The 11,684-nt window shown below is 27.6% G+C and overlaps 1 protein-coding gene across 2 annotated transcripts; it reads left to right on the top strand.

The window, feature by feature from the left end:
- Positions 1-2,935: 2,935 nt before the first annotated feature.
- Positions 2,936-8,509, top strand: LOC121202901 (transcription factor JUNGBRUNNEN 1). 2 transcript variants are annotated; one of them, XM_041117583.1, is made up of 3 exons: positions 2,936-3,207; positions 6,172-6,518; positions 7,742-8,509. In XM_041117583.1, the coding sequence occupies exons 1-3, from the start codon at positions 3,015-3,017 to the stop codon at positions 8,198-8,200; spliced, it is 999 nt and encodes a 332-aa protein (XP_040973517.1). In that variant the 5' UTR covers positions 2,936-3,014; the 3' UTR covers positions 8,201-8,509. The 2 variants fall into 2 exon arrangements, with proteins under 2 accessions (XP_040973517.1, XP_040973518.1); XM_041117584.1 differs by having other exon boundaries at positions 6,175-6,518; positions 7,742-8,468.
- Positions 8,510-11,684: the final 3,175 nt, after the last annotated feature.

The raw sequence follows: 11,684 nt of genomic DNA, 5'->3' as shown, positions 1-11,684 counted from the left end.
TTCATATATTTTTTTAAAAAAATTCATGTCAAATCTAAATTAATATTCATCATCTAAATATAGTAAATGTTAATATTATTTTAAAGTGAAATGTAGTAAATGTTGAGTTGAATTATTTGAAACTTAACTAAACCATAGTTAGTTAAGAAATCATGTAGAGTTTGGTTAAAAATGATTGGACAATGGCCATTCCGTAATGAAATAAAATTCCAATATCCTCTTTGTATCTCTCTAAAAAGTCATATGGACGAATCTCTCATCTCTTCACTTGTCTTTTGGTTATGCTTACAACAAAACTTCCATTACACATCAAACAAATCAATTTTGGAAAATCAAATGTATAAAATTTGTTAATTGCAAATGTCATAGAACATATGATATCAACATGACGTAGACCCCTTTATATATGGTGGAATTTTAATTTTAGTCCTTATACTAGGTTCAAATTAAAATATTGATTTGGATTTTTCTTGGAGACATCCCCTTCTAACATATATACACACATATCAACATGGTAAGTTGAAAAATATGTTTATAAAAAAAAAACATTTGTGCCAATGTTTTAATCGAAATTGTTGATTGTATTAATTATTTAAATTAATTAATATTATTATAAAAATAGAAAGAAGTAATTACATTAAATTACAATATAAGAATTAAATTAAAAGTTGAGCGTAGTAGAGGATCAAAATGATAATTTGATGTATATATATATTTAAAAGGATACACAAGTTTTAGGGAAAAAATAATATAAATGTTGAACTTTTTTTGGTGAATAAAAAAATAGAGAAAATAAATACAATTAGCCAGAACTAAACAATGAGATTTCTGCTAACAGCTCCAGATCCTCACTTTAGTCAAAAGTAAACTTGACGATGCAATCCGTTTCTATGTTCTCTTCCCTAGAGATGTACTCTATTTTTTTATTGGCTTATTTTCAATAGAAATTGTTGAATTCATCTAATAATTACAATTACAATTATAAATAATATAAATAATACAATTAAAATTAATCATTATAAAGTATGATGATTAATTAGATTACTATTATACTAACTATTATATTTGATGCAATAATTAATGAAACTTAATTTTTAATTTCTTTTTTGTAGAATTAATTTGTAAATTTTAAGTGCCTTGTAAATAATAATTGATTTCCAAATCATTACCAAAATTTTGAGGTAAAAAATCATCAAAATCTTAACTAATTAGGAGAATAATTAAATGGATATTATTATTATTATTATTATTATTATTATGATGCTGCTCTATTTGATAAAGTACTTTAAAAATTCAATCAATTGAAAATTAATATTTTCAGTAATTTAAATTTTTTAAACATGTTCGATAACTGACAATAAAAATTATTAAATAGAATTATTTCTACAAAAAGTATGAAAATTTATAAATAGATAGGGAGCTACTTATCAATTAATAGAGATTAAATTCAATTATTTTTATTTTATTCTATTTAATTTAATATTATATTATTTTTATCAAAAAATCTAATTATATTCCACATTTTATTTTAAGTAATACATCAAATAAATTTTGTAACTTACAATTTTAATAAAATATTTAAAATATACTTACAGTTTTAATTACTAACGAGTGTTTAATTAAAGCAAATATTTAAAACCATCTTATTAATAAATATTGAAATTCACAATGATGATGCTATGAAATTATTTTGTAGAATACACTTACAAAAATCTTCTTACAACTCGTTATTGAAATTCAAATAAAAACTTATATTCTTGAACTTAAAAATTAAGAAACTTTATTTTCCAACATATGGCAATTTCCATGAAACTGAGAGCCCATATATATATATATATATAATTGCATTGAAGAAATTTTGTATTAAAATCTGCATTTTGATGTAGGAATTTTCGAAGATATTTTCCTAAGCTTTGAAAATTTCCCGTTTACAATTTCAACCCATAAATGCCAAGTGACATCTCATATGCCTTCTAAATAGTCAATTGTCTTTGCCCACTTGACTAGACTTACATACAATATTCTGGTTTATTTAATTATTTTAAATTTTTTTAAAAAATTATAACATTTTCCAGGTAATATAAATTAAAAAATTAAAATATACATGTTTAATTATAAAATCTTGATAATTGATACTAAAATGATAACTGAATCATGTTTTTTCTATATAATTTTGTATGATTAAATTTTTAATAATCCAGTTATTATATTTTATATTCTATTTATATAGATGATGTATGTCAAACTTGACGTGAATTTATAATTTTTAACTATTTATTTTATAAATAAAACTTATAATTGTTTAAAAATTTACATGCTTGACTGATACAATTTATATTGATAAATTCAATGAATTAATCATTAAAATATTGATCATGCAAAAAGATTGGAATGGGTGTAAAAACTTCTTTAATTGTACAATGCAACACTTCTCTTAAATTTTAAAATCATTTACTAACATTTGTTGAGTCGCATGATAAGAAATTTAATACTTTTAAGTAAGATTTCATATTCAAATTTTGTGAATTAAAAAACATCAATAAAAAAATATATTATTAATTTAGATTTAATTAAAATTTAATGTAATTATCGGACCTAGTAACAAAGGTAAAGGGGAATTGGTAATATCTACTATCCCTCCTAAATGATAGATTTATCATTTAATCCTTTAAATATTTTATGAAATTATATATTAATATAATAGTAAAATTACGATTCATATCTAATCTTTCTAATCAATTCTTTATGTTCGTCCTGATCTAATAGGAGCAAAAAAAAAGAAGAAGAACATTCATGCTTTTTATTTTTCTTTTGTTATAATCACATCTAGAATAAAAAAGGTTACTTTATCAGTAAATGGAAGACTTGTTAATCAAAAAGTCTTGTCTTGACTTAACCCCCCACCCCCCCATGTTTATAATAAGCTAAACACTCCTGCCACTTTGAGAGACTTGGGTTAACAGAGAAAAAAACTATATACCATAAACTGAGAAAAGAGAGAGAGAGAGAGATTAATGGAGGATTCAATTGATGATAATAAAAAGAAAAGAAACGGGGAAGAAATTAAGCTTCCAGGTTTTAGATTTCACCCAACAGACGAAGAACTCGTGGGGTTTTATCTGAGAAGAAAGGTGGAGAAGAAACCGATCAGTATTGAACTAATCAAACAGATTGATATCTATCAGTATGATCCTTGGGATCTTCCAAGTAAGTATCTGATTTTTTTTTTTAACATCTTTGATCGTTTCTTCAGTTGAAACTATTTGTTTTTTTAGATAATATAATTTTTTCACTCAATTTCGTAATTAAATTAACTTTAATATTTATATATATATATATATGGTCTATTTTGACATTTAAATTTAATAACTAAATTCATCTTAATCCATAAATTTGAAATATATAAAAGATTGGTTACATGATACTCGGAAATTGCACCATATCATCACTTAAATAATTAAATAAAAATTCATAAAAGTTTAAATAATAAAAATTTTATTAAACTGGTTTAACTTGTTCAACTTTCAATTTTTGTTCCTGTTTTTTACTTTTATCAAATTCAAATAGTTTTCAAGTCAATCGATTCAATCTATTTGTTTAGACTATTATATCAATCAACTCTCGATTTGTCCAATTCGGTATTGTTCTAGTAACATGAGTCATATCATCAAATACTGATAGATTCCAAGTTTAGAACTCAAATGAGAAAAAAAAATTACAAGTACCAAAGTGAACTCAGTTGTCAAGTTCAGAGGTTAAAAAATTATATTATCTCCTTTTTATAGATATTAATATTTGATTTAATATTACAAAGTAAATATTTATAAAATCAAGCTTAAAATATGGTTCAAGTCTTTATACTTCAAATTTTTAGAATTTAGTTCTATTTTTTTAATTTTAAAATTTAATATTAAATTTGCTAATGTGATATTTAAAAAAATAAAAATAATACTCACTTAATATAGTAATGTTAAAAAAAATGATGTTGTAATAAGCTTGAAAGAATTGCTACGGTATTAATAATTAGATTTTTATTTTTATATTAAAAATAAAAAATAAAATTCTTAAAGATAAAATTAGATAACTCATAAAAAAAATACAAAGACTTGTAGTAAATTTACAATCTTAAAACAATTATAACAATTAGTAATAAAAAAATTTATTAGTCCGAATGAACAATTTAAAGGTGAAAAAGAGTTATTGATAGAAGTAAATTTTGTATAAAAGAAAAATTACCTTTAAAGTTTTATAATATTTAATTTTATTTTATATAAAATTTTGTAGTAAAAAAATATCTCTCTAATCTCTATTAATTTTACTTTAAGAATCTAAAAAGTTGACTAACATAATCATTTGATGAGGTAATTTCCTCTACTTAATTGATTCTCGCTAATTTTTTATTTAAAATATTTTGACAAATAAATAAATAATGGGAAAACCTTTTTCTTCTTATAATTTATTGTTTCCTTGGCCGAAAAAACAAGAAGGGTAATTCCTTATTATATTCTTTACACACTCTCTATTCATCAAATAAAATTAAACTTTGTTTAAACCTTTTTGCTTTGAAGAAAAGGAAATCCTCACCAATTTTTTGAAATAAATTTAAAATTTAATCTCCAATTTCAGTTTAACAAGGAAAAAAATGATAACAGTTAAGGGTGGGTCAATTTCTTTAGAAGTATTTGAAAGCAGTTAGTCAAACCCTCAACAATTGAAGGTATTGTTGTTTGAGAAGAATCTTGTCTTTCGTGTTCTGCCAAAAGTAGCGTGTCGTGAGTGGTTGTCCTGAAAGCTTGATTCAGAGAGCCAAAGCACCTCGACCATATGGCTACCCACTAAGGAGATGTGAGTGTTTCACCGTCGGTGGGGTTCGAGCCCCTAACCATGTCCTCAAGATAGTTACTTACATTACGTTAGCTTTCGACAAAGCACTAGAGACAACCTTTTTGAAGACAATACCTTCAATTGTTGGGGGTCCAGTCAATTGTCTAATTGATAACAATATGAAAATTTCTTTCGAAGAAATCGACCCACCTTTGTAGTATTTTTTTTCCACTTCCTATTAATAAAATAATTTTATTTGATTAAAAATATTTAAATATTTTAAAATTTATTTTTAATAATTTTATCAATTATCATCAGATTTATTTATATACATAGTACATAAATAAAATTGTACGAGAAGATACAATTAATGTGAACTTATTGAACATTTTGTGGTTAAAATGATGGATTTCATCATACTTTGGGCCTACCATTCCATAACTATAAATGTCCAATAAATGAATAAAACCCTTTTTCTGCCTAGTCGAACTAATTCAATTAATGGTTCAGCATCATTATATTTTTTCCCCTCTTTCTAACAAAAATTTAACATCTTGGATCAAGTCAAACATAGCAAGCATTTGTGATGGCCTAAAAGCGAAATTTCAGTCTTTACTCCTTAGAAGAAAAAATTTTCTCAAAATCACTATTAGTATTATTTTCTCTATTTATAATACTCCAACATGATATCTTAAATTACACTAATGCATTGTATTATATAGAGTTGGTTAAATTTTGCCCTAGGCCTCAGGGGCGGCAGCAGACCCAACCATCTCTTAAAATGGCAAATCTAACTTTTGGTGCTTTAAAATGTATATAATTTTAAATTTTTATATGGTAAAATTTCACTTTGCCCCCTTAAAAAAATAAAAGTTTAATTTAGTCATTAAAAAATTATAAAGATATAAACTATTAAAATGGTGAAATTGTATTTTAGCTCTCATAAAAATATACAATTTAATTCTACCCCTAAAAGAACTTTAGGCTTCGCCCTTGCTAGGTCCCTATAGTTTTTGCACATTCGGAATTTAACCATCTACTTTTATTTCAAGAAATTTAGTCCTTTTGAGTTTAAAAAAGCAAGTCAAATTGTTGTCACAATTAAAATTCGTCTCTTAAATTACAGGTTTATTATAATATCATTATTTTATTACATAAATTGAACAGAATGATTTTAATGACGTTAACAATTGAACTTGCATATATAAATCTAAAAAGTAAAATAACTAAATTTTAAATGTAGAAAGAGTACAAAAATTGAAACATATTTTAACCTATACAAGCTGATTAATTAATACTGAATGATAATAATGATGAAATGTGTTTTTTATGCATGGTTTGAGGAAGAAGTTAGCAATGTGGGAGAAAAAGAATGGTATTTCTATTGCAAGAGAGGAAGAAAATACAGAAACAGCATAAGGCCAAATAGGGTGACCGGTTCAGGGTTTTGGAAGGCAACCGGCATCGACAAGCCCATCTATTCATCGTCAACCAAAGAACCCCATCATCACCATCACCATCACCATCATCAGCATGATCGTCATCAGCACCAGCATTTATGCACATGCATTGGGCTCAAGAAATCCCTTGTCTACTATCGAGGCTGTGCCGGCAAGGGCACCAAGACCGATTGGATGATGCATGAGTTTCGCCTTCCCCCTAATGGGAACCACACCACCAATGCCCAAGAAGCGGTAAGCATATACATTCTTAATTCTTCTACTTTGTTTTACTATGGTTTAAATTCTAAATCAGTATCAGTTTAACCATAACTTTGAATGTTAGATGCGGACTCAAATTTAAAGCGAAACATATTTAAAAATATGTATATTAATATACTTACCATATGAATGAATTTAGATACGTAAAAAAAATGCTTCTTAAATTTTATTGATTATGTATTAGAAAAGAGTTCTTACATTGAACAAATAATTTTTTTTTTTTTGCTTAGCTAGTCAAATTTCATTAAACCCGAAAAAGGTAAACAAACCGAAAGGTCAACGATAAAATAATTTTTGTACAATCTTACAACTTATGATACCAAAATATAACCATAAAAATCCACACCCTAAATAATAACTTGCACCATATCACCAATAAAAGACCCGAAAACGAAATCCGTACCTTCCACCATGGAATTATTAACATATTAACTATGTGTGAATCTATTTATGATGTCTTTGTCTATAAATAGAACAATAGCATACAAATGTCTATTTTATACTTCTCAAACATCGAGGGTTTTTTTTTCATAAACATAAATTTAGTTCTTAATAGGATTGTTTATTTTACCACTTTGGTTTTTTTTTTTTTACTTTAGCCTATAATTTTTAAATTTTAGTCAAATAGCTTTGTTTTGGATGAAAAAGTTAATTGAACCATTAAAATTTTAATGACAATAATGTGTCAACTTGCATGTCAGTTTATGAATACTTCACTTTTAACTTGAATAAATTTTCTAAATTTTTTAAAATTTGTTATTTTTTTTTAATTTTATAAAGTATATATAAATTATCACACCAATTGTCACAATAATGCTATTAAAATTTCAATGAGCTCGTTAATTTTTTATTTAAAAAAATTAATTTAACTAAATTTTAAAAGGTGAAGATCAAATTAATCCGAAAAAAAATAGAACTAGAATATGCTAAATTTATCAATTTACTTTTGATAATCCCTAAATTTTTATACAGTTCTAATCTCAATTTGTTGACTTTATAACTCCACATTTCCTTGTCACATTGTACTTTTTTTCGTAATAAGTACTTTGGTCGTACTAGATTATTACGAAGTTTCCTCGCTGTTAGGTCTTTCAATTTCATGTGGACAGAAAGAAAAGAAAAAAAAAGAAAAAAAGGGACTATTCGAAACCTAGCGAAAAAGACAACTCAGTGTTCTAATAGTTGCATGCATGCAGGAAGTTTGGACGCTTTGTCGAATCTTCAAACGAACCCCGCCAAACAACAAGTACCCACCAACCACGGTGGCATCAACGGCGGCTTGGAAATTCAGTGCCACCACGACAATCAAACAAAACGGAACTGATTATCCCACAACTTGTCGTAGCAGCATGGAAGATGTTTCTCAAAGCCAAAACAGCTACGACAAGTGCAAGAGCCTTTGTGACACAGTCATCCAACAAAAGGGTAACAAACCAGACATGGACGAAGTTGATGCAAGAAACTACTTCCTTTACGGCGGCACTCTTCCATTGTCAACGCAGCAAGCTCCATTTACATCCACGAATTTCCCCACTTTTTGCAACCACCCCAATGGCGATGTCGATGTGTTTAGTAATGGAAATTTGGATGAGTTGAGACCAGTGGTCGAGGTAGCCCTTGAACCCTATACCAGCCATGCCTTTGATTATACATAAATGGGGTTGCCGGAGAATGAAGGTATATATATACGGTTTATATATATATATAATGATTTGGAAGATGAAATGAAGGAGATGATGTTAATTGGGTGAATTTTCAGAGACAATGTTTAAAGAATACTTTAGATTTCTCTAGTATTATGAACATAATTATATACATATAGGTTGTCAGATGTTACTATATACTGCCGTGATGATATTTGTTCTCTTAATAGATTTTAGTTGATAATTTTTTGTTATGTAATATCATTGTAATGGATATTGAATTTTTTTTTAATCAATTTCTAGTATAGGTTCATTAAATTAGGTTATTTAACTAGTTTAATAATATCTAATTGCTATTTTTTTTCATGTTAAAAAATTATAAACATTTATAAATTTTAAAATTTATATTGATTAATATTTTGTGTTTAAGATTTCAAAGCATTAAATTTAATCTAATTTACGAATATTTATCAAAATCTCTAATTTAACCAACTGTGTAGCTGAATCTTTGTTTAGTCGACACTTATGTTGTTACATCAATTTAAAGGTCATAGATTCAAACTAATTTAATTAAGCAGGTAATATTCTTAACTTTAAATATATTGTATCTAAACCAAAATTGAGAAAGCTATATAAAACCAGCTGCAAAAAAGTATGGTGGTTGAATTTTAATTCGGTTGATATTATTATTATTATTGTAATAATATGAAGATGAGGAGTTCAAATATATTTAAGCATGTAATATTATCTTCTTTAATGATGGAGATTATAAGTAATTTAGAATTTGTATAAAAAAAGTTAAACTTATTCAAGGTCACTAAACTATTAGTAAGTTTACGTTTTGATTGCTCAACTTTGAAAAGTTACAAAATAGTCACTGAACTATTCAAAAGTTTTCATTTAAATCATTGAACTATTCGAAAGTTTCTATTTAAGTCACTATGATGTGAACTTCTTTTTTTAAGTCCGATTAGTAAGCTTCAAGCAACGATTCGACAATCAAAATGGTGGGTCAATACCCATCGACAAGTAGAAGAACTTACCTTAGAAGAAAGCTGTTTGGACTTTGGTTCGCACATTTGTAACGTTCAAAGTTGTTTCATGAAAAAATATTGAATTGTAAAAGAGAAAGTGAAGGAGAGCTTTCGACTGGTGCAAGTGATGCGAACAGAAAAAACTATACAACAATAATTTTAATAACCCAGTGACTTAGATGAAAATTTTCAAATAATTCAATGACCATTTTATATTTTTTTAAAGCTGAGTAACCAATACTTAAACTTATTAATAATTTAATGAATTTACCCGTAAAAAAATCTAGAAAACTGTATAAAGGACAGTGCCCTTAACCCACGACTGTTATCTGGATTTAATTTTTGGACAATTGGATCTAAATAAGCTACCATATAACAATAGCACCATTTGTTGGTCCACATTAAAATCCAAATATAGTAACTCTTAACACCACACAGAACCATAACGATGATAGGCTGTTAACTTACTGGTAGAGATAACAACAAGATGAAAGATAATAAGGAAAGGAAAAACTAAGATGATGAGTACATTGATTCATAATCAATGAGCCTATTTATGTAGGCTTTTACATAATAGAAAAACTAAAAATAGGCACTAAAAACTAGAGAAAAAATCTAAACAAAAAAAATCCATAATTTTCAACCACTAAAACTTTGATGCGCATCAATTATTTGCCTAGAAATAAAGAAAACAATCCGATTTTATTAACAACCAGATTTTATTAACAATCCCTCCTTTAAATTGAAAAACTCCTTAAACTTCAGTTTACTAGTGCTATTCTTCAAACAGGATATTCCAAAGTGCAAACTCCCATTAACCTCCTCAAATTTTGGAAGGAAAACAATTTGATAGGTTTGGTAAATATGTCAGCTAGTTGATCTTCGCTCTTGCAATACTTGAGATCAATTGCCCCATCATTGTTAAAATCTTTCAAAAAATAGTACTTTACATCAATATGCTTGCTTCTACCATGTAATACTGGATTTTTTGAGAGTTTGATAGCTAAATTATTGTCACAGAAAATTATTGCAGCTCCCATTCTCTTGAACTTCAGCTCCTTCAAGATTTTCCTCAGCCAAATAGCTTGTCGTTGACAAAGTAACAATGGATTGTTTCTTGGATGACCATGAAACAGCTCCGATTCCCATCGTGAAAACATAACCTGAAGTGCTTTTTCTGTCATCCAGATCTCCTGCAAAGTCACTGTCAGTGAACCCAAATAAATCTAAAATTTCACCTTATCTATAAAATAACTCAAAATCCTTGGTTCCTTGCAAGTAACAAAGGATTCTCTTGACAGCCAATAAATGCATCTCTGTAGGATTCTCCATAAAACTACTAATCAAACTTATAGAATACATTATGTCAGGTCTTGTACCAGTCAAGTACATTAACCTGCCAATGATATGCTTATAAAGAGTGCTATTCGTTTTCTTTCTCTCTTTTCTCAACTTCAAACCAAACTCAATCGGGGTGATTGCTAGATTGCAATCCTTCATATCAAACCTGTTTAGAATATCTTGAACATATTTCCTTTGAAAAATAAATATCCATCAGCTGATTGCAGTATTTCTATGCCTAGAAAATAATGCATCATACCAAGATCTGACATTTCAAACTCAATCATCATAGACTTCTTGAATTCATTAAACATGGAACTACAGTTTCTAGTGAAAATAATATCATCAACATATAAACTCAAAATAAGCATTTTCTCTTCATCGCCAGTTTTAATAAAAAGAGTAGACTCATAAGGGCACTTAGTAAAACCAAATTTTAAGAAATAAGCCTTAATTCGACTATACCAGGCATGTAGGGCTTATTTCAGTCTATATAAAGCCTTTTTTAGTTTATAAACCTTATTTTCACTTCCATGTTTAACATAACCAGTAGATTTTTCAATAAATACCTGCTTTTGGAGGTTACCATGTAAAAATGTCGACTTCACATCTAACTAGAAGATAGGCCAAGAGTACTGGGCTGCAAGCGAAATCACCAATCTGATTTTACCATGCCTTGCAAAAAGAGAAAAAACTTCTTTGTAATCCATCCCAAACTCTTACTTATACATTTGGCCACTAAGCGCGCCTTATACTTGTCAACTTCTCTATTTTAAGCGCGCCTTATACTTGTCAACTTCTCTATTTTCCTTCGACTTTCTCTTGTATACCCATTTGACACCAATTATCTTGTGGCCTTCTAGAAGCTCAGTCAACTCCCATGTATCATGCCTTTCTATAGCTACAATCTCTTCATCCATTGCCTTTTGCCATTTTGACTCCTTTGTAGCATTTTTAGATGTTGTTGGATCATAATTTACAATTAAGGCAAAGTGGATGATTGGATCTTCAGTTTGACCAATGCTAGTTACCTCAAAATCTCCCATCCAAGCTGGTCTCTATCGAATATGACTAGGATGAGGTTCTGTTAATTCTACTTCGGTGGTTGTTGGAGTATCGTT

The sequence above is a fragment of the Gossypium hirsutum genome, chromosome A07, assembly GCF_007990345.1.
Source record: "Gossypium hirsutum isolate 1008001.06 chromosome A07, Gossypium_hirsutum_v2.1, whole genome shotgun sequence".
Lineage (NCBI taxonomy): Eukaryota > Viridiplantae > Streptophyta > Magnoliopsida > Malvales > Malvaceae > Gossypium > Gossypium hirsutum.
Note: the sequence above shows the minus strand (reverse complement) of the source record. Positions and strands in the feature narration are given on the sequence as shown.

Coding starts and splice junctions, on each gene's coding strand:
- LOC121202901 (XM_041117583.1), top strand. CDS start 3,015: ATGGAGGATTCAATTGATGATAATAAAAAGAAAAGAAACGGGGAAGAA. Junction 3,208..6,171: donor TGATCCTTGGGATCTTCCAA/GTAAGTATCTGA, acceptor GGTTTGAGGAAG/AAGTTAGCAATGTGGGAGAA. Junction 6,519..7,741: donor CCACCAATGCCCAAGAAGCG/GTAAGCATATAC, acceptor GCATGCATGCAG/GAAGTTTGGACGCTTTGTCG.